Source organism: Myxocyprinus asiaticus, chromosome 12, assembly GCF_019703515.2.
Source record: "Myxocyprinus asiaticus isolate MX2 ecotype Aquarium Trade chromosome 12, UBuf_Myxa_2, whole genome shotgun sequence".
Lineage (NCBI taxonomy): Eukaryota > Metazoa > Chordata > Actinopteri > Cypriniformes > Catostomidae > Myxocyprinus > Myxocyprinus asiaticus.
The window spans coordinates 50,117,678-50,145,573 of NC_059355.1; the positions used below are offsets into that span (position 1 = coordinate 50,117,678).

The window sequence follows — 27,896 nt, forward strand, 5'->3', positions numbered from 1 at the left end:
CCCCCCCTAAACCTCACTCCTATCCAGGTCACGGCACCATTGTGATGCACCTGTTCTACCCGCTCCGTATGGGACTCGAACCAGCATCTCCAGCATGGTCGGCGGGTGCGCTAACAAGGAGGCTAAAGGCTACAGCCTCTAGCGTCAGTCGCTAGTGCACCTCTTGAGGTCAGGAGAGTGAGGTTTATACACATTGCACAGCTATCTATCAGCTGGCCCCTGTTACACCAACCTTAATGTAACAATAAAATGTAACTCCTTACCCAGACACTAAACATAACCATGCTTTGCTGTTTTGTACCACGGAAGAAAGAGAAGCCTCCATGTTATAAACACGTGTTTGTGAGATTTTTTTCTAAATTTAACCCCTTACCCAAACTCCATACCTAAACCTAACCATAAAGTGGAAATCCTTTCCATGATTTAAATCCGTTTTGTGGACCACAGAAGAAAGGAAAATTAGCAGGAGACGAGGGAAACATCTATGATTGGTAGGTCGGTGTAAAGTCATCAATTCATACATTTTAAGTCGTACGATATTGCACGATTTTGCCATCAAATTAGTACAAATTATCATGAGACTTATCAGAGATAGAATGAAGTTAAATGAAAGGTTATGGGTTTGTTGACTAACTCTAGAGTCCTCCTGTCCATGTTGTGTTTTTTAGAGGCCAGCCTGCCTGGAGAAGACATTGTTGATGACAATAAGAGCTGCCATTGTGAGTTTGTCCCTCAGGATTTAACGCCAGGAATAAAAGTTACCATCAGGGCTGTGTGGTAAGCAAAGATGAGAGGGATCCCAATACCCATCAGACTTGTATATTATTAAAAAATAACATACAAGTCTGCATCTCTAAAGATAACTTTATGAGCTCATATTGTACCTGAATGTACGTAAGTTACAAAAACTTGTTACATTCAATATTTTGAATCTTTTGTTACACACCTTCATTGCTCATATTCATGCCAGCAACTCTTTACGCATGCAACATTTTGAATATTAAAGTGTCGGTATCATTGTATAAGCTCAAGAAAATGTAGCAGTCTCTGGGACATGGTTAAGGGCTATTTGGGTGAATCTTATGAAAACCTGTCCAGGTCATATTTAAGCTCAAAGTCAAAAGAGAAAAAAAAGAGAAACTTTATTTTGCATAAAGAAAATTACGCTGTATTTTTGGACTATAATTGTTTGCGTTGTCACATTTCCCAACACCCCTCTCCATGACAATTAAGCACTGCAATGCATATATTTTTTACTGTATTGCAGTTAAAAAAAAATACATGTAATACAATGTTTTTTTGGGAACACTTTGCAATAAGCTTGCATCCAATAGCATTAGTAAACTTCATAAGTTACTATAACAAACTTATAATAAACAATATTTTAAACCAATATTAATAAATGTTGTAGTTTCTACATACAGTATGCTAATATATTTTATACATTAAAAGTTGTATGCTTCAACATAAGTAAATGCAACATTAAAGGTGCAGTATGTAAGATTCAGAAACCCTTGTTATTAGTGACACCTGTGGTCGTTATGTGAACTGCAGCAGCTACGTGTTGCTCGTACTCGTGCACACACTCCATAGGGACTTGAGTGAGCGAGCATCGGACCAAAACAATGACGTAACGTACAAAGAGACTGAACTTGATTCACCGGCATCATGCTGACAGATGAGGTAGCATAATTAAAATGACAGTTATGATTGTTTTACTACAAACTTTTTGACTCTCCAGTGCTGGAACAGGGCTAAAACAAAGTGTGGATATAGGTCTGACTATGCGAGACTGTAGTTTGAAGTAATCACTTTTCTTTGCATGATACATTGACTGCATTTATACGATTGGATATGTCGGCGTTAGCTAGCTAGCCAGCTTTATCAATAGCTGTTAGCTATATTTGGTGGATGATGACAGTAGCTGTTTATCAAATAGACTGTACATTATAAATATGTTGACAATTCAGTATTGATGTGATTCCATCACAACCGTCATGTTGATATATCGATGCGCTATTGTTTTATAATAATAGATTGTATATATTTTCTGTATAACCAAGTTACGTTACACTAATGAATGGAGCTTTCTGCATTATCTTGAACATTGTCTAGCATTCATTTCATGTGTTATTGTAGTTTACCTTGCTGAATAATTACAGATTAACATTGATTATGACAGTTACTGTACAGGCAAGATCAAGTTAGCTGTAATGACACAGATCAATCCTTATGGCACTATATTTCAAATGTTTGCAGTTATGTAAGCTTATCTGTCCAATAAGAAGAATGCCAATTTAGGGTCGGTTTTGATCCCCAAAACTGAACAAAGGTCCCTCCAGGAATCAAATGCCCTGCCGATGTTCACTCTAGTTTTCACTCGGCCACGATCACGTTCCCGCTTAGCCAGACGGGATTCAGTAGATAAATGTTTTTTTGGCTTACTCTGAGTTTGTGTCGGAGTCGGTGTTGTGCTGGGACATTTGCTGGATTCCATCTCTAAGATAATGTTACCTAGTGTTGCAGTTTGTTGTCGCTGTTGAATAGCGGAAGGGAAGCACTGAGGCTCTCAGGTGAGCGCATAAACGTCACATCCTTTGGATTTTCCCGGCAAAACTGACCTGCTCCCTTCCCATGAAAATCAGTTTACAGGCTTTAATAGGCAACCTAGGAAGTCCGGGAAAGGCTAATTTTTTTAAGTTGCGTTACAAGCCGTTCGCACATTGGCAAAAAAAACCTGTTACATACTGCACCTTTAAATAAAATGAACAAACAATTAATTATAGTATTTTGATTAATTAAAAACAGATAGAACATTATTGTAAATAAAACCTTATTGTAAAGTGTTACTGTATTTTTTTTAAAATTATTATTATTGTTTAAATCAGCATAAATTAAAAACATTACAACAAATACTACCATGATGTATGAATACTTTACAGTTTAAATAATATATCATATCACCGACTTCTTGTTTGTAAAGTTTTATTTGTCGTTGCTTGTTTTATCAGTGATAATGTTTGTGACTTGTTCTCTGCAGTGTTATGCGGTTTATGGTGTCCAAGAGAAAGTTTAAAGAGAGTCTGCGGCCGTATGATGTGATGGACGTCATCGAGCAGTATTCTGCCGGACACCTCGACATGCTGGCGAGAATTAAAAACCTGCAGTCCAGGCAAGAGCTGATGCACAAAACAAATCTCAAATCCCTTCACACTCATTCATTCCTCCGTCAGACACAAGGGTGAACACTTCTCATAAATATCACACAACCGTTTGTTTTTCTGCATTTTTGCATGGCCTAGTTTTGATGTTTGTATCTGTCAGAAAACACAGTCGCAATAACTCAACATAATGTGTGCGTGATCTATCCTTTCGTGGTGTTTCATCAAACATGTCCATTGAGAAATATAATTGACAATTTCCCTTATTGAGTTCAAAGTATTGCAGCATATCAATGAAAGCTTCATTTAACAAAAAGAAGAATATTTTGATATCTAATGCAATGACATTAGGACATTTTTAAGTGTAACTTAAGGAAACAAACACTTTTTGGGGTCAGTGCATGGCGCCTTAATATGCAAGATTTCACAGTGTATATTATATACTTTTTATACGTAATGTAAAAGCCATTTCTGTCATGTTCGTCTTATTTTAGGCCAAATGTTCTGTATGAATTAATGTTCACAGATATGTAAATATATTCCTGCTTTAAAGCAAGCACATATTTAAAACAATCAAGGCATACTTTTAACATGTTGATCATCCGATATCAGTGCGCAGCTGTGTGGCGGCATCGGTCAACGATTCATTTCAAGTGTGGGAGTTTTTTGTCGTAATCAATGTCTACTTTTCTGTTCATGTCATAAAGTATGTCTGGAATATATTTTCACATATTGGAATCTCTCAGTATGTTGTGTTGTGTGTTATGTTTATGTTATGTTCGTCTCATGCCGATGTGTCTTGACGTTTGCGCTGGTCCGTGTCACGTCATTGTGCGTTGTACTGTCCTCTCCTCTATTTGCTTCGCCAGGTTAGATATGATATTGGGTCCTCCGGGTCCCAGCACCCCTCGCCAAAAGAAGTGTTCAACCAAAGGAGGCAAAGAGTCGCCCCAGTACCCTTCTAGGTTAGGACGCACCAGACTGCATCTTGCTGGCCTGTCCTGATTATATCTGGATTTGCTGAGAAAAAAAAAATGAAGAAACCTGCTTCTGTTTCAGACTACATTACTAGTAGAAAGTTTGGTCAATTAGTTAACGCAAACTTCCATGGTGCAACATTTTCAGATTCAAGAAAAGTATGGTCTACATCTTGTCAAGCTTGAACTTATACACTGCAAAATCAGTTTCTTAATTAGCACTTTTGTCTTGTTTTCCAGTAAAAATATCTAAACCCAGAAAGCACACGTACATCTCCGATATGACTGTTTAAGAGCATTTCATCTGGAAAGCATCATATACTAATTAACATCTGCTAAACATCTTAAAAAGATCCCATTCTAAAGCATAAACATCTCAGAGACATCTGATGAATCTCCTTCTGACATCCGAGAGGAAATATCTAAGAGACGTATCGCAGATGAGCAAACAATCAAAAAAAAAAAAAGTACTTTTGTCTTGTTTTCCAAATTAAAATTTCGAAACGTCCTTAAATGCAGATGAATTTATTTAGAAAGCAAAACTGCGTATGTTATAAAGATTGTTTTCAGATAATATATCTTGAATTAAGATTATGCATGCTTAAAACAACAAGAAACTGTTTGCCAATGGGGTATGAAAAAAAAGCTTAATTCAAGGACTTGTTTCTTACAACATTGGCAAACAGTTTCATGCATGTACAGTATAAGCTTAACTCAAGGAGTCTTAAAATCCTACGTAGTTTTGCTTCTCAAATAAATTCATCTTTTTTTAAGGACGTTTATATATTTTTAATGGAAAGCAAGACCAAAATACTTGTCTTGAAAATCACTTTTTGCAGTGTAGATGTAAACACACATCAGATAGACGTCTGGATGATGTACGTGTACTATCGGGAAACATTCTCAAAACAAGATACATTGACGTGAGAAGCAAAATTTATAAGGTCATTTTTACATCTTTAAATATTTTAATACGGCATATATAGACATGCTGTATATCTTAAATTAAGTTTATTTTTCATACCATAATGGCAAATACATGTTCTATATATATATATATATAGAACAAGAACAAATTACTTGAGAAGATATTAGGTCTTATTTTTAGAGAAGGGTTAATGCTTAAAACAAGAAAAAACTATTTGTCAGTGACGCTTAAAAAATAAACTTGTTTTCCCTTTTAATCAAGTTTTTTTTCTAACCTCATTGACAAATACATTTTATTTTTATTTTTTTATGTTTTAAGCATAAATGCAACAAAACTGATCGAGGTTTACACTTAAAATAAGATAAAACAATTTGTCAGTAGGCTAAGAAAAATTTATTGAATTCAAGATTAAATACAGCTGCAAGCAGCAATTAAGGAGCCAAGCATATCAACCATTTTTACACACAACAATGGCAAAAAATAAGTAATTAAAGCAATCTGGTCATGATTTTAGGCAAAATGGTTGAAAAACCATGAATATTATCAATTGCAATGGGACATAAAAGCGTATTATTTTTGACCAACAGGTGGCGCTGTAACCAAATTGATATGGTGTGGTCAAGGTGCGGTCTTGATGACACATATAAAGTTTCATGTCAATATGCCAAAGCGTTGCCGAGATAGAGCCTAAAAACCATTCTAGCACCGTGCCATCAAATTCATTGTTGTGTTAAACGAGAACGGTTTGGTCTGTGAAAACGAAATCCATAACTTTTTGTCGGCATGGTCTGAAGGTGGTCTGATTCGATTTTGGTTAAAATCTAACAAACGCTCTAGGAGAAATTCGAAAAAGTAGGTTTTTAAAGTATTTCAAAATGGTGGACAGGAAGTTCGATCGATCATGGCATAATTGGTATCCACATTCTCGACATGACCCATGGAATCTACCAAGACTGATCTCATGACAATAGTACAGTAATCAAAAGTTATTAGCATTTTATGAACATTTGGTATAACTTTTGACCAGAAGGTGGTGCTGTCCCTTCAGGGCATTGTGCCAATGACACATAATGAGTTTCATAACGATATGTCAATGTGTTTGAAAAATAAAGCATTTTACAACAAAATTCTAAATGGGCGACGCCCAAAATGGCCGACATAGGAAAATTTGGTATCATTTGATTCGGCATCCCACACAGAATCTAACAAGACTAGATTTTTAGGTGAAACCGTTCAGAAGTTATAAGCAAAAATATGCATTTTTCATATCTCATGACCACTAGGTGGCGCTGTGCCAAAACTGTGCAGGTACCCTCAGGTCATGGTTGTCATAACACACACCAAGTTTGGTCTGAATACGCTAAAGCATTGCGGAGATATCGCCTCACGTCCAATTTGGCGTGCTCTACGTCCAATTTGTTCGCACGTTATTCGATAACCGTTTGACTAATCAACTTGAATTCCATAAATTTTTGTCAGCCTGGTCTGAAGATGATCTGATTCAATTTTCATGCAAATCGGACAAACGATCTAGGAGGAGTTTGAAAAAGTAGGTTTTTCGAAAAATTCTAAATGGCGGAAAATGACGTCATAGCGTGCAATCGATTCGTCTTCGAGCACTTACGGTTCAAAAGTTATTAGCATAAACGTGTGAAATTTTGGGCAGTTGGTGTCGCTAGAGGGTTTGAGTTAGAGACTCCAAACTTGCTCCAGTTAATGTTCAGACTGTCCTCTATCTGATTCTCAACTTTCCCGCATACGGTTCTATGGGCTGCCATAGACTCAATGGCGGAAGAAGAAGAAGAAGAAGAAAACTAACGATTACAATAGGTGCCTACGCACTTTCAGTGCTTGGCCTCTAATTCTGTGAAAATAAGTCTTAATATTACTTTTACAAATTTGTCTTCTCAAGGCATCTTTTTTTAAGGATGTTTATATATTTTAACTGGAAAACAAGACAAAAATTCTGATTAAGAAAATAACTTTTATGCAATAAATAATTGTATTACTGAGAAGTTATTTTGTAATTTTTCCTGTAAAAATATCTAAACATCCTTAAAAACATAAAATAAAATAAAAATGTGTTGTAGATCACAACGACATAAGATATTCAGTTTTGTTTTCAGGGAAATCTAACAAACTTTAGTGGGATTTATGCTTAAAACAAGACGAAAAAAATGTATTTGCCAATGGGGTAAGAAAAATAAACTTGTTTTTCCTTTGAATATATTTTTCTTAACTCTGTTGACAACCTTGTTTTAAGCAAAAACTTTACTAAATTTTGTTAGATTTCACTGAAAATATGTGGTCATTCTGCTTCTAAAGTTATCTTGTTTTAAGAATGTTTAGACGTTTTTACTGGACAAAAATAGTAAAGACAATTATTTGTATTTTATTTATTTATTTATTTATTTATTTGCAGTGTAAACTACAATATCTACTTGCAATTCTTTTAGGTCGCTAGCTGTTTTCCCATCAATACTAAACACTTGAGGCAGTTTCTAATAAGTTGGCATGGCTAATAAACTCTTAATTAACTTTGTGGCCTTTACTGGTACTAGAAGTAATTACAAGTGTTTTACGGTGACATTTGGTGGAGAGAAGAGAAGGTGAACTTAATGTCACATATGGGTGAGTTACTAGTCATGTAGCTGAACACAAACTGGTTAAGCTAGGTTGCCTGCACCGCTGAATGAAAATGGATAGTGAACTGCAAGAAGCAGCAAATGGAGATGTACTACATGTCCAAATATTTATTTAATTTTATTTAGCCTTGCTTACTCATGCATGTTGGCATGGTATTGTTAAAGGCATGCCATGTAATGCACAATGACTGTCTTAAAATATCAGAATCTTATTTGTTATATTTGTACTTCTATGTTAGTGCTGTTTTCTAGATATCAGCAGGGCATGCTTGATTTTAACTGTTCTGCTGAGTTCGTGCAGTGGTTAATTTAAGAAAACTTTTTAAAGGACTAATTGGTGCAAATTTGAATATAGTTTCAAAACATTTCATGTTTCGAGAATGTATAGAGATGCAGCATCTCTTAACAGACAGACTCCATCATGTACAACTTTGGATAATGTGTCAAATTGATATTCACTTTTGAATGATTTTATTTTCTTACGGCATATGAAGTAATATGCTCATATAGATGAAACATTTTGTGATCTCACATTGACACATGAAATGGCAAATATCAACAGAGAACATCTGTCTGGTGGGCCTGGCTCTTTCTGTCCAATCCCCTCTGTCTATCTGTGTGTGGACACGCCCACTCATTATCATATCCCGCCCTCTGCATGCATTCATTTATATCTCACAATGCTTTCTTTAATCTTTAATATTAAGATTATAGAAGCAGTCATTAATTTGATGTTAAATAGAGTTTTTCTTGGAACAGATCACAGTTCTGCAGATTTTCCCCTAAACAGATTTGTGCACACAACAGTTTTGAGCACTTGATGTGTTGTCAGGTTGTATTCTAGATGTTTCCTATCTGTAAATGAATTATTAGAGTGGATCAGATTGTTGGTCGAGGGGCTCCAATCACAGATAAAGATCGTCCTAAAAGCTCCACAGAGGTAGAGCTGCCTGAAGATCCCAGCATGATGGGTCGACTCGGGAAAGTCGAGAAACAGGTCAGTTACTGTTAAAGGAATATTCCGGGTTCAATACAAGTGAAGCTCAATCAACAGCGTTTGTGACAGTGCTGATTGCCACAAGAATATATTTCGATTCAAGGTGACAGTGAGGCAATTTTTTTAGGGTTTAAAGGCAGAAATGTGAAGCTTATAATGTTATAAAAGCATAATTCTTCTGTTAAAACTGGTGTATTATGTGAGCTGTAAAGTTGTTTAAATCGTTATTTTTAACACATAACTAGTCTGTACTGACTGCTGTATTTCACCCCCATTCATCATAAAATAATTGTTTTACGAGAAAATCAACTATTTTAAATGTGTATATCTGTTAAAAGTTTCTTTTGTTAATTGTTAAAAGTACACTAGCGTATGGATGATCTCAGACCTAACAGACATGATTAAAAGCCACAAAATCCCAATTATGCAATAAACCCACAACCAGGTTTTTTTCCAAGCAAAAGATAATATGATGTTCCCCTGTTGCAGGTGATGTCCATGGAGAGGAAACTGGATTTTCTGGTGAATATCTACATCCAGCGCATGGGCATCCCACAGTCTGAGACGGATGCTTACTTTGCTTCTAAGGAGCCTGACCCGGCTCCTCCATACCACAGTCCAGTGGACCATATGGAGAAGAGTGGCTCCATCACCAAAATCATTCGCTCCAACAGCTCCACCTGCCAGAAGAACTTCGACCCTCCTTCCTTGGCCTGTATCAACCACCACTGCCCACCCTCAACATCCTGGCACCATCACACCCTCCCCGAACCCAGCCAACGGGGCAGTCAGGGCACGTCACCCATGGGCGACCCATCGCTAGTCCGTATCCCTCCACCTCCAGCCCACGAGCGCTCATCGGGTGGACACAACGGAAGCTCTCGCGGGGCCGGACAGCACCATTCTCGTGGGGGTGAAAACAGGGTTGAGGATGGGCGACCGTTGGCTCTTTCAAAACAGCAGCCCGGAGCCGAGAGTGACACATCATTATCCATCCCCTCAGTGGACCACGAAGAACTAGAACGTTCCTTCAGTGGCTTCAGCATCTCACAGTCCAAGGAGAACCTGGACTTCCTCAACAACGCCTACTTTGGTGGCATGTCACGTTGCGCTAAAGTGAGGCCCTACATTGCAGAGGGCGAGTCGGACACAGACTCTGATCTGTGTGCCCCGTCACCCCATTCCGCAACCGGTGATGGCGCCTACGGTGACAGAGGCTAGTCTGGACCCAATTGAGTCTACAAGGATGGTCTCAAAGTGGGATTCAATCCAACCGAAAGCAGCTTCCAGAGCAAAGAACACGCTGAACTTGGCGTGAAGCTAATTTTGAGGGAACCAGTGTGTTTTAAAAGCACTGTTAAATCTCACAGGCACAGCTCTGGAAACAGAAGAAAGGTGGTGATGCCAACCACTGACGTTTGAGAGTGTCTGGTACTAAAGAATGGACATCAGAACTGAAGAAGGCTGTGAAACCAGCGATGACTTTTGGGAACCAAGAATTTTCTTACCCATTCGCTCATACCTCGCCAACCAGCGAGAAGGATGGATGTAAACATAAGGACGCTAAAAAGACATTTGGAGTTGGGAGGGTGAGGAGGACACAATGTCTTGACCATTTCATACATGATGCATTTTCATCCGTAAGAGCACGTACACTCGCACATCGTCATGTTTGGTCACTCACTGGATTAAGGGTTACACTGCGGAAAAATCATTTTCCTATGAGTATTTTTGCCTTGTTTTCCAGGAAAAATATCTAAACATTCTTAAAACAAAATGCATTTACTTGAGAAGCAAAATTGTGTAAGATATTTTGTCTTGTTTTCAGGGAAATCTAAAAAAATGTATATCACTTATGCTTAAAACCCGAAAAAAGTATTTGCCAATGGGGTAAGAAAAAACTTGATTTAAATGGAAAACAAGTTTATTTTCCGTACCCCATTGGCAAATAGTTTTATCTTGTTTTAAGCATAAACCCCACCAAATTTTGTTAGATTCCTCTGTAAATAAGACTTAATATCTCATGCCATTTTTGCTTCTCAAGTAATTTTTTCTTGTTTTAAGGATGTGTTTTAGGATGCAAAATACTCAGTAAGAAATGTATTTTTTTGCAATGTAGTTCACCCCAAAATTCTGTCATTATTTACTTCTCATGTTGTTCCAACCCTGTGTGTTGTCATTTTTTCAGTGGAACACAAAAGGAGATGTTTTGAAGAATCTTCACCTTCATCTTCAGTTTGTAGTGACATCTGTCAAGCTCCAAAAAGCACTTGAATTCTATATTCCAAATCTTCTGTAGCTTTGTGTAAGGAACAGATCAAAATGTAAGTCTTGATCTATGCTGAAACTTTAGGTTTGACGTCACTGAAGTCAAATGCTACTGGTTTTAATATGTGTACGTTTCATCAAAACATTTGGGGGAAAAAACAGTAACATACAAGGTGAGTAAATAATGACAGAATTTTCATTTTGCGGTGAAGTTTCCTGTTAAGAAGCATCTAGCCTGATCTCATACAAATGATGCGAGTGTGGCGACATTTTTACAAAATAACATTACGTGGTTCCTTACACATTCACATCAGTTCCGAGGTGAAATGTACACTGTGTGGCATTAAAAGCAAGTTTTTATGTTCTCCCAAACAGTTTTAAATCAACAAAAGCGACCTCCCTACCCTAAAACTTGAACCTAAACCTAACGGATAGTGTCAATAAGAGCAAATGTGAGATGAAAAACACAACTGCATAATTTTGTGGTGTTGCTATCACACTTTCAGCTCACGTGTGAACTGGCGTGCTCTTCAGGACTCGTATCACATTCCTTTTTGATCGGACTTGAACAAGCTTGTAAATGTAGTTGATTATGTGATGCAAACGTTAAAATGAGTCATGCGCTATAGTAAAAGTGTTTAGATGTCATAAGATAACATTGTGTGAGGAACAGGGCGAAAAGTAAATGTTTATGAACTGATATTCTGCCGTGAGTGTGAATAAAAGTCATTGTTGTTGTAGCGCCTCTAGTGTTCATTTCACCAGGAAACTGACGCGATACGTACAACGAACCACGTAAAAGTCATTTTGCTAAAATGTACGTATATTAATGTGATTCTATGAGACCGGGTTGGAAGTATCACAGTAGCACTATGTTGTCCATGTTTGCTTGTGAATGTACTTCACGACAGCTTGTGAATTTTATAACTGTAACTATTTTATTTTTTGTAAAAAAAAATTTAAAACATACAGCATCAAACAGACATTTCCATCAGATGTATTTCAGATGTTGTATGTATATACCAGATATTCATATTCACCAAACATCTTAAAATAGTACTTATCAAAAATATGCACATATTATAGGAAAGAACAAAATAAAGGAAAGTGTTGGGGAGTGATATTTTCTTTACATCATAATCATTGACTTAATAAATAAAATCAGGCCTATGAGGTGTTACGTAGTTAACCAATTCGTAAGTTTTCCCAGTGTGAAGCAAATTGTTCCAGTTTATGACTGACAAATGCTGTTATCTTCTCCATTTTGTAAATGCCCATTGTAATTTCCATCCATGTATTTAGAGTTGGGCTCTCCTGTGACAACCATTTCCTGGTAAGAGTCTTTTTGCTAGCCACCAGCAGGATATTCATTAAATATTTATCTCTTTTCACCCATTCTTGAGGTATATATCCAAGATATATGGTCTTATTTTCTAGGGGTATTACACATTTAAAAATGTCTTGTAGGGCACTGTGTATCCCTCTCCAATTGTCTTTGACAACGGGGCAACCCCAGAAGATATGGTAGTGGTTTGCATTTTTGTTTCAGCAGTTTCTCCAGCAAACATGAATGTTACTATCATAATAGGATTTCTGAGAGGGTGTAATAAAATACCTTATCAGGGCTTTCCAACCATACTCCCTCCATTTCTGTGAACTGGTGCGCTTCCATTGATACCTCCATATTGTTATCCATTCTTCCTCAAAAATAATCATCCCTCCTTTTTTTCCCATTTTGTTTTAATGTAAGAGGTCGAATGTGTTTTAAGATTTAACAGACCTTTATATATGCATGAAATGATTCTACTACCAATATCTGAATTATATGCTTTTCTAAACGGTTCTATCATATATATGTACTCGCCTCGGTCACATTTTTCACCGTCATATTAACAATGTCGCATCTGCAAGTATCGATAAAAGTCTGTTTTGTTCTAGTGAGTGTTTCTCTTTAAGCGTTTCAAAACTGGGAAATGTGCCTTCTTTCATTATATTGCATAGAACTGTTATTCCTTTAGCTGTCCAATCCTTAAATCTAGTATCCAATTTATTCAGTGTGAAATCTGAGTCATATGCACACTATTTATGAAGTACAATATCTCCCTCTAGTTTATATTCTTTTATAATAGTTTTCCATTCTTCAAGAGTCATTTCACCCATGGGTTGCTAATAGTATTTATATGACTTTGTAGGTTGTTATCCACCAAGATTGCCTGTATGGGGATGGAGGGTATTTTCTCTTCAATGTTTTTCCATTGAGCCTCATATGAAGGGTTGCACAAGCATATCATAGCTCTCATCTGTGCTGCAAAATAATAATCTCTAAGAGAAGTTAGGCCCCATCCACCCTTTTCTTTGGCTGATTGTAAGGTTTTGAGATGAACTAGGTCTTTTACCCTGCCATATATACCTTGATAATATCTTGTCCCATTCATTGAATTGATTTTGGTTAATCTCTTTTGGTAGGGTCTGAAATAGATATAACAGTCTGGGCAATATATTCATTTTAATAGATTAAATCCTTAAACTGAGACTAAAGAAAGGAATTAAGTTCCATCTTGTTATATCTTCCTTAATTTTTTTATGTATAGGCAAATAGTTGCATTCCGATAGTTTAGCAAGATCTTTTGTCATATTGATGCCCAGGTATTTAAATGACTCTGCCATGTCAAGGGGTATCTGCTTTCAATTTCTCTTGGTGGGCTATAGTTATATGAAAGTAGTTGAGTTTTACCTGTATTTTATTTATTTATTTATTTATTTTATCCCCTTTTCTCCCAATTAGGAATGCCCAATTCCCACTACTTAGTAGGTCCTCGTGGTGGCGCGGTTACTCACCTCAATCCAGGTGGAAAAGGACAAGTCTCAGTTGCTTCTGAGACCGTCAATCCGCACATCTTATCACGTGGCTCATTGTGCATGACACCGCGGAGACTCACAGCATGTGGAGGCTCATGCTGCTCTCCACGATCCACGCACAACTTACCACATGCCCCATTGAGAGCGAGAACCACTAATCGTGACCACGAGGAGGTCACCCCATGTGACTCTACCCTCCCTAGCAACCAGGCCAATTTGGTTACTTAGGAGACCTGGCTGGAGTCACTCAGCACACCCTGGATTCGAACTTGCGACTCCAGGAGTGGTAGTCAGCGTCAATACTCGCAGAGCTACCCAGGCCCCCGTGAAGCCCATTTTCTTTCGTTTTTCATGCTCGGTGCCATTTAAATGGGTTTCCTGTAGATATACTGCATGGGCTTTTTCTTTCTTCATTTTAGATAGAATTTTACTATGTTTGACTGGATTCAACAGCCCATTGACATTAAAATAAATGAATTGTACTTTGTACCTAACCATTTATATTTATCCGTCAGTGTATCATTGAAGTTAGCAAAATAGAACTTAACCGATCTACTCCCTGAACAGGCAAGAACAAAGAAAAGCACATGAAAAAATAAGTAAATAAGTTGTGATTCCAAGGCTGGGGTCTCTAGTAGATGACCCTGGGCTAAACTAGAAGGAACATCTAGCTGTGGGGGAAAGCCTCTCCTACCTATGCGCAGAGGGTCCCCACTGCAGCACCCAGAATAATACATGAGAAAGTCTGTGTCCATTACACGGAAAGGGCTTTTCTGTGTATTCCTCCCATGTATATGTTCTCATTTAGGTGGAGGGAAAAGGGGTGTATGCAAAAATTAAAGTAAAAATGAGTAATAGAAAATTCACAGTACAATATGTATTTCTTAAGATGAGTACATCACCATCTATTTTGAATTCCATTTCCCATGCGGAGCAGGATAGCTGCTCAGCCAGGCTCTTCCTCGGTGTGATAACACTGATGGGCAGTCCTCTGTCCTTCATGCCTTCAGTCGCCTCCTCCACTGACTGAGTCCCGTCCTTATAGAACACTCGTAGTTTAGCAGGGAATGGAGACTGGAAGCGGATCTGTCTCTGCTTTAATATTCGCTTCAGAGTATTCCTTATGCTTCTGCAGGACTGCTGTGGGGTAATCTTCTTTCCCTAGGCTTTGCGCAGAATCTCTTCTTTGATTTTGTAGCGATTGAATTTGATTATTATTGACCGTGGCTTGTCTTCCCTGTCTCCAGAGGGTTTCGGGGCGAGCGCCCGGTGTCCATATTCGGGGGAATCTCCAGCGTGTCCCGTAGTATCTTTTCCACAAACTGCACCATTGACATCCCCTCCACTCCTTCGGGAACATTATATATCCTTATGTTCTCCCGACGGGATCTCCCTTCTTGGTTAGTAGTTTATTTGCTTGTTGGTTCATCACTTTTATCATCTTGCTCAACACCTGTTCCACGTTTTGAACGTGCTCTTCCACGTTATCAATTCGTGTCTCTGCCTCCGCTGTCTTTTGGTTAACGTTGGTGATCTCAGAGATAATATCATTTAGTTGTTGTTTTGTGTCTTTGCGAAAGTCCCGTATCTCCTCAAACTTTCGTTAAACTTGCCGCATCGTTTAGTTGAGGGTTAGCGTTACTTTCGCCATCTTGTGCCTATGTAGGAGAGCTGTTCTCCGTGTTTTCTTCGTTTGCAGGTTCTTCAATGGTGCTTTTTTGTTTCCATCCCTTCTTCCCATTTTTGCCCCACTTATCGTGCCAAATATTATCTAGAAATTTTGTGTTTGACGGTTTAACAGGGTGAAGTACGTTTTTTTCGGAGGAGCTGTTATTTTAGGCTGCTATTCAGGGCGATGACGTCACCGGAACCAAATGTAACAACTTTAAACGCAGGTCACTTAATTATTATCACAATATTCCCTTAGTGTCACATTGAAACGTAAGAAAACTCACTTCAAGTACATATGAAATGTAGAATAACACTTTCTCTAAGTTCACAATTCATTTGCATGTCGATCAATTAGAAATATTTAGAAGGAATATAAATTCACAGTTAATTTCATACCGCGAATGAACAGCTTCGATAAAAGCCTATTATTTTCTGCCAATATTTTTTTCTTTTCCTACTGATAGTAAACTTTCCAAAGCAATTTCTAGAAGAAATGTATATTAACTATTACCGTAACAACTGAAGTGTCCATTTAATAATGTAACGTGTCTGCTTTGCAACGTATAAACATCTCTCATTTTCACTTGAGATAGCACAGTACATCACGTCATAAAACATTTTGAAGACCAGTTGTAGTATGAGGTTAACTAACACAAACTTGTTTGAGTTGTCCATTTAGTTTCTACTTTTGTAAGTTAGTTATTTTTAAATAAATAAATGGAAAAACAACCATTTTGAATGCACTTATATCACAGAGAACACGTGAAAATGCGCAGTATCTTTTTGCCTTATCAGTCTTGTTCTAAAGAATGCAGTTGCTGAAAACATCTGTTTAGCTGTGCATTTTCTGACTGAGCATTGTGCTGCACGTGCTTTTGTCTTTCTTTCATTTGAATTATTCTATGTTATTTTTATATAACTTTTTCTCAATGTATTTACATTTTTTGGTTATCCTCTGTTTAATCAAGGAAGGTTAACAACAGTTATGGATGGTGTTAACAATTTAATATTCTTTTTCTTATTCATTTTATTTTCATTCAAATAATTTTATTACTTTTTATTCTTATTTCATGTTCTTAATTAGTTTTAATATTTTATGTATCGTGCATTTTCTTTAAATTGTGTATGAAATGTGCTATATAAATAAACTTGCCTTGCCTAATGTAATTGATGTTTTGTTGCCTTTTCTTTTGGTTGTTGTATTGGCTGAAACCATAATGAACTACTGCTCAAATATGACTGTACCTCTATAATAGTCACACTTACATGGTCATCTGTGTTATATGAACTGTAACTAACACACTCTACACAGGAAAGATTTCTATGTGTCAGATCACTGAAGTGTACATCTCTAAAGACGATAGTGTAGTTTGCAACATTTGCACATATAGGCACGTGTGAACTCCAGTTTCCGGGTGAAACGTCCACAGAGTGGCACCAAATGCGAGTAGTTTTAGTTGTAAATGATGTAATGCAATACATATTTAATTAACCCTAACCCAAACCCAACCCTGAACCTGTCAGTCGAGTGAAAATGTAATCCTAGAGGGAAAATGCAACCTCTAAATTGTGCTCATCGTTGATTTTGTGAACGAAATCACTTCCTGGTGTACATGGCACCAAAACCCGTGTCTCTGACATGCGCAATGCGCTATCGATCATGGCACAGGAAAATGCAAAAATGTCTTATGGGTGATAGCAAAATGTTGCCGATGTCAAGGTACTGGAACATTTGGTAGCAGCATGTGGACTTCCCTTGGTTTGGGGATAGAAAATATCTAGCTTCCTATAAAAACAATAGAAGTCAATGTAAAGTCACCAAGTGTGAGTACAGTGTTTGGGTCAGTCCATCAATAGCCTCTAACATAATACATGCATTTATACAAAAGTATACTGTATGTGCAAGCAAATAAACCCTAGCTAGCAGCAGAAATGATCTTTAGCAGGACCAGCATGTCGAGATCAAATGTGTGAGGTGCATCAAGTAAATACTCTGTCGTTTAAACCGTGACGAATCCTGTCAAGCTCTGTGTGACATTATTGAGGATGTTGAATGCAGACGAGCTAATGTGCTGTGTATGAATAGAGTCACACACACAGAACTGTGAGCCTGAAGTGTCGAGGGTCCCGCGTGAATTCATTGAAAGCTGAGTGTTCTTATTCTGTCTTAGAGAGAAAGAGAAAGATGGTGCTGTTCCTGCAGGGAGCTCTGTATGTCTGAATAAACTCGAGTGCAAAGAGGTTTTCTGCCAGTCAAGTCCATTTCTGTGGAACCAAAGAGAAAATTCTGCTGTAGAGACATGTATTTATTCAAAAAGCAACTGATGAAGAAATATTAACGCTTTAAGTGGACGGATAACTCTGGCCAGAGACAGCACTGTGTGGAAACACTTTCATTCTCAATGACATAGAATTATTAATGTTCTGAGTGTCGAGGGAGAAACTGGGCTATGAAGAAAGTGAGAGACATCAAGGACACTGTGGGTAAGTCCTGTAAGATGCTGTCCAGCTTAACAAACAGCAGGAACAGAGTGCTTGATCATGTCGACTCTCTGCCACTTTTATACTATGTCCTTTATGCTGTTTCATCCTCCTTAAAGTAATGTACACACTGCAGATACAGACATCAATGTCTGTAATGTAGGCTATAATGTATTAATGTTGAAAAACATTTTGATGCAATTTAACAAAAATGAGAAAAAATATAATCTCATGAGGAAATACTTCAACAGTGAAATATTTTTCATTTAAAATCAAAAGAAAAAATGAAAAATTATATTTTGTTCAAAGAAAATGAAGCCTAAATTCCAATTAAATTTTTTGCATTGTAAGATTATTTGCATGACAATCAAGCAAAAATCACATATTCATTATTGTAGTACAGTAAAAAAAAAAAAAATATATATTCTGTTTGGACAGATTTTATTTATTTATATATTTATTTATTTATTTTCAGAATAAATTAAATTATGTACTAATAATTGTACTTTAACATATGCAAATTTATCAATGCAATTTATGATGGTAATAATGGGTCATTTTCATAAAGCAAATCAAAAGGGAACATGTGGATCACAATGTTGATAACAAGCTATACAACACGCTACTGTCAGGGTCCAGCCACTTCTGTTGGATTTGTTGATATCTTTTTGTATCATATAACTCGTAAGTGGAGGAGGAGGATCCATTCAGCTGCAGCCCCCTTTGTCGAGCCCGCTGCTGATTGCCAGGTGGTGGCCGGGCCCGCTGCCGTCAATGAGCCTGTCCAGTTCCCAGCTGCCGCCGCCAAATCTGACCCTTCACCTGTGGTTGCTCTCCCGAGCCTTCCTGACCTCTGTCCAGCTGCCACCGCCGCCCTGTCTGACCCTTCTCCAGAGGCCTCCTACATGCCTGACCTCTGTCCAGTGGTCACTGCCCTGCCTGACCTTGCCCCCTTCCTCATGCCTCCTCCCTTGCCACTGGACCCCGCCCCCTACCTGAAGCCTCCTCCCAGGCTGGCAGACCCCACCCCCTTTCTTAGCGCCCCCCCCCCCCCCCCCCCACACACACACACACCCCCGGATGGCATCCCTTAGAGGGGGGGTAGTGTCTGTATTGTCAGGGTTCAACCACTTATGTTATTTGTTTTTTTTAATATCTTTTTGTGGCTGAATTCTGACACATGGTTTGTGTCATGTGTGAACACATGGCTTTATTTGGTTTTCATTGTGAGTGCACTTTGCTTTGTGTTTTCTCATTGTCATGTGCACTCGTGTCAGTTCAGTTGTGAGTGATACCCCGCCCCCCTTGTTACCTTGTTATTAGTTAATTTGCCTCACCTGCTTTCCCTCATTACCCTAATTTCTTTCCCTATTTAACCTCCTTGTGTTTTCTGTCCAGTTTGTTGTGGATGTTTCCCTGTCGTGGTGTTCAGTCTTGTCTGTTTGTATTCCCGCAGTTCCTTGGAGATTCCTGTGTTGAGCCCGGACCTCAAGGCTCTCCTTCTCCAGCCCAGCCAGTCGGTTCATTTATTCTGCCTTGGACTGTGATGTTTTCTCCCTACTGGGTTGTTTTGTTTGTTTTTTGTTGTAAATAAAGCCCATTCTATTTAATTCTGCGCTTGAGTCCTCGCCTCCCTCTATGCAATCTGACAGATACAGCATATTTTCCAAAATCCTATTTTCCAAACAGACGCAATTAACTTGACAGACAACTGTGTCCAGTGTTTGTGTCTCAAAATTGCATTAATTCGCTGTACACTTACAAAATTATAAATATTTAGTGGAGGCACATTATATTTAACATTATACAGCACTGAAAGTCAATGAGACAAAGAAAGAAGTAATATGCTTATATTTTACATTATATACTGTATATAAAAGCAAACAAAATGTTATCAGACAAATAGTCCTGTTCCATCTGAATGTGAACGGCTAAAGGAGTGCATTAGGAGATTTAGATATAAAACAAGAAAATGACCATTAAGAAAATAATGGAGAAAGTAGGGAATTCCATAACAGGGACTAGGAATACCAACCGATAGGAATCCACATCCTCTAAAAAATATAAAAATTTTATTTGTTTTTTATTTTGAAATGCTTTCTTTTTTGCACTTTTAGTGCTAATGACATAGCTTGGAGATTGCTCATTCACCGTTACTAGCTATAAGCGGCCCCTGAAGGTTCTCCCTCTCTCTCTCTCTCTCTCTCTCTCTCTCTCTCTATATACTATAGTTTGCACCTAAGATAAAGGTAGCTGTTATGGCTCAATAATACAGTTATTGAGGGCCCCTTGTGACCCAAGAGGAAAGGGAGAATGTAACTGCAAGGAGAGCATTGTAGCATGATGTGACAGGCACACCCGCACTCAAAGGGTTTTCCATCATCATGAAGTGCACCTTACTGTAATATATTGCCACATTTTTTGTGTGTTGTGTAAAAATGTAAAAATATTCAAATTTTAAGTTATATGCTCAGAAACCACCCTGTTCATAGCTCAGGAGACTGAAAATGATGCTTTACTGTATCAATCATTGTCTCAAAAGTTTCAACAGAGTCCTTAACAGAAATAAAAATGGACACTAATGAGTAAATTGTTGTCATGCAGCAAGACTATTGAGCTGTAAATGAATGTGGATAGCAGGGGCGTAGATTCCAGGGGGGATGGGGAGAGGTAACCCCCAATAATCAAAACAAGCAAGTACAACCCCAATATTTATACCATGATCAATGGAAACATGGGTAAATGCTTCACGCCAAATCTATGCCCTTGGTGGACAGTATAGGTCAGATCATTTACTCTAGAGAATGTCATGAGAAATATTCGAGTTCATATTGAGATCTCTCAGACTTTGGTGCCATTGTTGAGATCTCTTGTGAAACTCTAGAGGAGACACATGTGAGATTACTGGAGGAAAAGCAGTCTGAGACTTCAACTAATGTTTCCATTTTCTCTTGATTTAATCTCATTGTTGTCTCTGAGAAACAATTGAGAGATCTTATTTAGTGGTTTCTTTCTTCTCTTTCTCTCTAGTGAGTTCCAGTAAAGTTCAGGCTGAGGACAGGTTGCTGCGGTCTCTCTTGACAGGATATAGTAAACTGGCCCGTCCGGTTGAGAACATCACTGATGTGGTGTTTATCCAGTTCGGACTGTCCATCGCTCAGCTCACTGATGTGGTGCAATCTTCAAAGTCATTTCTATTGGCAATGGCTATTTCTTGCTGATCCATAAAATATAAAAGCGCTAACATTTAATAATGGACTAACCTAATCATTACACTGTGATTACTATGAAAATATCTGTGGTTGTCACATTACATGCCACAGTTTTGTTGACTAAACACTGCATTAAATGATGGCAATTGTTTTACGCCCCTCACCAGGATGAAAAAAAATCAAATGATGACCACCAATGTGTGGGTGAAACAAGTGAGTGATGCTCACTGTTAAACACTGTTCTGTTCTCTGAGTCATCCTGAAAGCTCCTTTAATCTCAGTGTTTCTCTCCTGCTGATTCTATGAAGAATGGCACAATTACAGACTCTGCTGGAATCCCGAAGATTATGAAAATGTCACAGCCATGAGGATACCGGCCCAATTTATATGGAAACCAGATATAGTGCTGTATAACAAGTATGATATCAAATGCAATATGCCCGATTCACCAGATTGGCAGTCTGCATATACTGTAGGTGCAGTGACAAAAAGCTCCATAGGAGGGCATCTTACCATTTGTATGTGCTCTATAAAAAAATGTCTTCTGCACACTATTGTGGATAAAACAGCACAGTTTCAGCTTTATCATCCAATAATAAATTATTTCCTGTATAGTTAAACTACTGTCTGTAAACTACTAGTCAAATTAGAAGAATTGCAAAAAATAATAATAATAATTATATATATATATATATATATATATGGTACTAAGAAAAAGAAGGCCTAGATAGCTATATTGAAGCTATTAGAGAGCAGTTTCATTTCAAATATAACACAATCAATTTGTATTGATAATTTTCAGAGCAGAGCAGTATTCATCATTATCATTAAAAAAAATAAGGATCTTAATTATCTTAATTTGAATGAATACATATACACTAATAAAGGCTAATAAAAATAGAACATCCTATTTATATACGGTAACATTATTTTTTAAAGTATTTTAATAGATTCAAAAGATGTAACACAATTTTTGTTCCTGGGTAGTAAATGTTATTTCCTAATTGCTTATGCCTCAAAAGTATAGAAAATGGTTATTATTCCCCACAAACTTTGCTTCTGTGACCAGGACAGTGATATTTTGAAATTTACCTATTTCCAATGAGGAAACGGGCGAATTTGTGTCTTTTCGTTCACATAAAGTCAGAATAAAACAACATATGACTCCAAATTAACATATATTTATACTAAAGTAATACAAAAATGACTACAAAAGATTTAGAAGTGAGTAGTTTTTTGAGATTTACGATTATACTGTAAATCACTTTCACGAATCAGCCCCCAAATGTAGTCTCCCATCATGTTCTCGTTATACTGTCCTTGGTAGCGGCGTTCAAAGTCCAGTATATCCTGATGGAAGTGCTCACCTTGCTCCTCTGTGTACACTCCCATGTTCTCCTTGAATTTATCAAGATGAGCATCAAGGATATGGACTTTGAGGGACATCCTACAGCCCATTATGCCGTAGTTCTTCACCAGAGTCTCAACCAGCTCCACATAGTTTTCGGCCTTGTGATTGCCCAGGAAGCCCCGAACCACTGCAACAAAGCTGTTCCAAGCCCCTTTCTCCTTACTAGTGAGCTTCTTGGGGAATTCATTGCACTACAGGATCTTCTTTATCTGTGGTCCGACAAAGACACCGGCTTTGACCTTTGCCTCAGACAGCTTAGGGAAGAAGTCTTGAAGGTACTTGAAGGCTGACGACTCTTTATCTAGAGTTCTGACAAATTGTTTCATAAAGCCCATTTTGATGTGCAGTGGTGGCATCAGCACCTTCCACTTGGTAAAACCACCTTGGAGACCCATCAGGAATGCCACCATTTTTTTATAAAAAAAATTATTTTCCACCTAATTTGGAATGCCCAATTCCCAGCGCTTTTAAGTACTCATGGTTGCGTAGTGATTCGTCTCAATCCGGGGATGAATCCCAGTTGCCTCCAAGTCTGAGACCATCAACCCGTGCATCTTATCACGTGGCTTGTTGAGCGCGTTGCCACAGAAACATAGAGCGTGTGAAGGCTTCACGCCATCCACCACGGCATCCACACTCAACTCGCCACACACCCATGAGGAGGTTACCCCATGTGACTCTACCCTCCCTAGCAACCGGGCCAATTTGGTTGCTTAGGAGACCTGGCTGGAGTCACTCAGCATGCCCTGGGATTCAACTAGCGAACTCTAGGGGTGGTAGCCAGCGTCTTTTACCACTGAGCTACCCAGGCCCCAAGGAATGCCACCATTTTGAAGTCTCCTATGACCATGACATTTCAAAATATCACTGTCCTGGTCACAAAAGCAAAGTTTGTGGGGAATAATAGCCATTTTCTATACTTTTGAGGCAAAAGCAATAAGGAAATAACACTTACTATCCACGAACCAAAAAAAAATATACAAAATTTGTTACACAGTGTTATGTTATGAGATTTTAATGCATGGACTTAAATGAATCAGATAATCAGTTATGTATTATTTTTAATTTGTTCATTGAAATCAACCATCCGAAAAAACCAACTGACTAAAATGAGACACTTTCCAGAGTTTCCCATGAAAAAGAAAACGGTTTAGTGCAATATGAGATGTTAAAAATGTTTTTGTGATGCTACACCTCTACTCATGTTCATAAAACAGCTGAATTAGTGTCACGCTACTAAAAAGTTATGTTAAAGTTAGTAGCATCACTACATAAGGGATAATGTTGTCAGCCGGTCGTTATCGCAAAATTAACATCGACAAGTATTGTATATATTGTATAAAACCCTGAAGGGGTCTATTTTGCAATAATAGGCTGACTGTATATTATTCCGCTTATTACGCAGCTACCTACCAAATAAATAAACAAATACATGGCCATGAAATATTGATTTGCTTTGAAATTATTTTATTAGCTTACTTGTACAGATGGCAGAGTGAAACGCAAAGTAGAAAAGATGATGATGACTAGAGACCTCTTTGCTACGGTGAAGAAACTAATTCACCTGCCGGCTCAGGACTCACACAGCTCTGATGAACTTTGTGTCTCATTTCTACACTTCTTTCAAGGTAAAACTGTTTCCATTTACCAAACATTCACGTCAACCATTTCTGAAGATCTTCTGCATGAATGTCTGTCTGAACACCCTATCCACAATTTCTCCTCCTTCACTCCCACTAGCCCATCATCAGTCAGTGATTTAATTTTACATTATAACTCATCATCCTGTAAGTTGGACCCTGCCCCAACCTCCCTTTTTAAACACTGTGAGTCAGTCATTTCGGCACCTATTTCACATATGATAAACACATCTCTTGCATCTGCCATTGTTCCAGCTGATCTTAAAATTGCTGCTGTTACACCAGTCCTTAAAGGTCCCAACTTAGATCCATCTTCCCTCTGCAACTTTCGTCCTATTTCTAACCTGCCTTTTATATCTAAACTTCTGGAAAACGTTGAAGCCTCCCAATTACAATCACATCTTGCATCTAATAATCTCTATGACCCTTTCCAATCTGGTTTCCGCCTATTCCACAGCACTGAAACTGCTCTCGTGAAGGTTATTAATGATCTCCTCCTCTCTGCTGACTCTGGATTTCTCAGTATTCTGACCTTGCTTGACCTGAGCTTTGCTTTTGACACTGTATGCCACAAAAAACTCCTTTCCCGACTTTCAGATATTGGTATTACTGGCAATGCTCTATCCTGGTTTTCTTCCTACCTCACTAACAGACAGTATTTCATCTCTATTAAGAAAAACAAATTCCCTACTGCTCCTCTCACTCAAGGTATCCCCCAGGGTTCTGTACTAGGTCCACTACTGTTCATAATTTACGTTCTCCTGCTAGGTCAGATCATCCGTCGTCATGGTGTCAGTTATCAATGCTATGCTGATGACACCCAGATTTAGTCATCTGCACGTTTTGATGAAACACATGCCATCAGCTCATTAACTGCCTGTATCAGTGATGTAAAAATTTGGTTAAACAGTAATTTCCTCAAATTCAATGCTGACAAAACTGAGATCATGATTTCTGGGCCACAAACATTTATAAGAAATATTGACATTTGTGTCTATATTGATGGAAATCTGACCAAACCCTCTAAAACCATTAAGAATCTGGGAATCACTTTCGATCTATCTCTTACTTTTGAAGCCCACATTAAAACCATCACTAAAACTGCTTTCATCCATCTACATCATATTGCACGACTTCGCCCTATTCTCAGTTTGAAGGATGCAGAATCACTAGTTCATGCTTTCATATCATCACGTCTCGACTACTGTAACTGCCTCTTTACTGGCCTACCAGCTAAAACTATTGCCCAATTACAATACATCCAAAACTCTGCAGCTAGAGTTCTCACCGTCACCAAGCGTTCTGCACATATTACTCCCATCTTGTTTAGTCTTCACTGGCTGCCTATCTCATGTCATATTAGGTTTAAAATTCTTCTCCTGACATACAAAGCTCTCAATGATCTGGCACCTCATTATATATGTGATCTGCTGCATCCATACACACCAGCACGCACTCTTCGTTCTTCTGATTCCAAATTGTTGTCTGTCCCTAGATTTCGTCTATTCGTCTTTTGGTGGGAGATTCTTCAGTGTAGTTGCACCTAAACTGTGGACCTCACTACCTCAGAGCCTCCATGACACCTCCTCTATTTCTATCTTTAAATCTCAGCTTAAAACACATATTTTCTCAGCACATTATCTGTCCATTACTGATTGATGTTTTATTTCCCCCTTTGAAATTGAAATTGTAACTTCTGTTTAAATGTATATTAATGTACTTTGTCCTGTTAAATGTTTATGGAGTGTAAAGTGTCCTTGAGCTTGTGGAAAGGCACTATATAAATAAAACGTATTATTATGATACGCAATACCAGGATGACTGGTCTGATATCATTTTATCCCTGGATGTGCGGTTGTTATTAAAAAAAAAATCATACCACTAGATGGCGCATTTGACCAATCAGAATTGAGTATTCCAGAGAGCCATGTACTATTTTTAGTTAGTTACACATCAACACTGTAATGCAGAATACAATCTTACAATATGATCTTACTGACATGTAAAACTCTGTTGATGCATTGCATGTACTGTACATGACAGCAAAAACTGCTTGCACATCAGAATGTAACACATTAATGCTGTCTTTTAGTGCTGATAGAGATTTCACCGTGACACACCTGACTAAAGCTCACCTGTTTCATAACGGACCTGGGTCCGTTACCTGGGTCCCTCCGGCCATCTACAAGAGCTCTTGCAGCACTGACATCACCTTCTTCCCTTTCGACCAGCAGAACTACATCATGAAGTTCGGCTCCTGGACTTACGACCACAGCAAGATTGACCTGATCTGTATGGATGACAACGTGGATCAGTTGGGCTATTGGGAGAGCGGAGAATGGGTGATCACCAGCGCCGCGGGCACCTACAACCTCAAGAAATGTGAGTGTTGCTCAGAGGTGTACACCGACATTACCTACTACTCCATCATCCAAAGACTGCCACTGTTCTACACGATAAACCTCATCGTACCATGTTTACTCATTTCCTGTTTGACCGTGCTGGTCATCTACCTTCCATCTGACTGCAACGAGAAAGTGACCATGTGTATCTCTGTTCTCCTCTCTCTAACCGTATTCCTGTAGTTCATCACGGAAATCATTCCATCTACATCACTGGTGATTCCGTTGACTAGCGAATACCTGCTCTTCATGATGATTTTTGTCACACTTTCTATTATTATCACCATTTTCGTGCTCATCGTGCACCACAGACACATTCCATGCCCGGTTGGGTCCATACGTTCTTCCTGGACATATATCCGAGATTGCTCTCCCTCAAGCACCCCCCGTGTTGCAGAAGAGTAGTAAGTCCGTTGACTCTCAGCAGAAGAAGCGCTCCTTCAGTTTGGGATGACAAAGAAAAGGAGAAACCAGGTATATCCAGTCCCTTTGAGGTCAACTTTGTCCATTCTCCATGTTCACTCATGTTTCCATCTCTACAGACTTCTTACAGCTGTAGCCCTGTTGGGTCTTTGCTTCCTCCAGGTCCACCCTTATCAAATTCTCCAAATGCAAGTTTTCACACTTGCGAAGAGAGGCTTCAAGGCAATACAAAGACCCACTTGCTAAGTGTACAGTATGGACTTGGAGAGAGAGAGCGGAAGCCTTTTAATGCTAGCAAACCTTATCACTTGCAGAGCATCCAGTACTGTTGTCTTCATGAGGGGCTTCGACAAGATCAACGGAGGCCTTCTGTATTTCAATTCCCCTCTGTGGCTGAGGAAAATTAAATGTGGCAGTTCAATAGAATGATGCCAGAGAGTGTATTAGCTACAAAACCCACCAAAATGACAGACACAGAGAACAATCCACAAATTGTGCCAACTAATGCTATGCTGCAAGCCATGTAAGGAGTGCAATACATCGCTGACTACCTCCATGCAGGGATGGCAGATTTGTATGTAGGCTTTCTGGTGTTATTTAATCCCTTTTAGTAGTCAGGATCCAAAGTTAGCACTCTCCAGTAGAAATTGATCGATAATTGGTTTGACCGATATTTTTTACATTTTTAATCAGTTATCCGTTCTTTAATATCGGGTTTAGCAATAAAGTCTGACACAAGTTAAGTGAGGAGCTTTGAACAAGTGTATATTGCAACTAGAACTTAAATTCTTGGTAGGCTGTGTGCAATATTAGTTTTAGTG

At 38.4% G+C, this 27,896-nt stretch overlaps 1 protein-coding gene and 1 pseudogene across 1 annotated transcript in view; both read left to right on the plus strand.

Moving 5' to 3' along the window:
- Positions 1-9,944, plus strand: part of LOC127448820 (potassium voltage-gated channel subfamily KQT member 2) — a 66,697-nt gene extending 56,753 nt beyond the window's left edge. The window contains 5 exon segments of the mRNA XM_051711642.1: positions 669-777; positions 3,041-3,172; positions 4,031-4,126; positions 8,585-8,708; positions 9,198-9,944. Coding sequence (XP_051567602.1) covers positions 669-777; positions 3,041-3,172; positions 4,031-4,126; positions 8,585-8,708; positions 9,198-9,944 — 1,208 coding nt within the window.
- A 242-nt stretch (positions 9,945-10,186) lies between these two features.
- On the plus strand, positions 10,187-27,482 carry LOC127448821 (neuronal acetylcholine receptor subunit alpha-4-like; annotated as a pseudogene).
- The last annotated feature ends 414 nt before the right edge of the window (positions 27,483-27,896 follow it).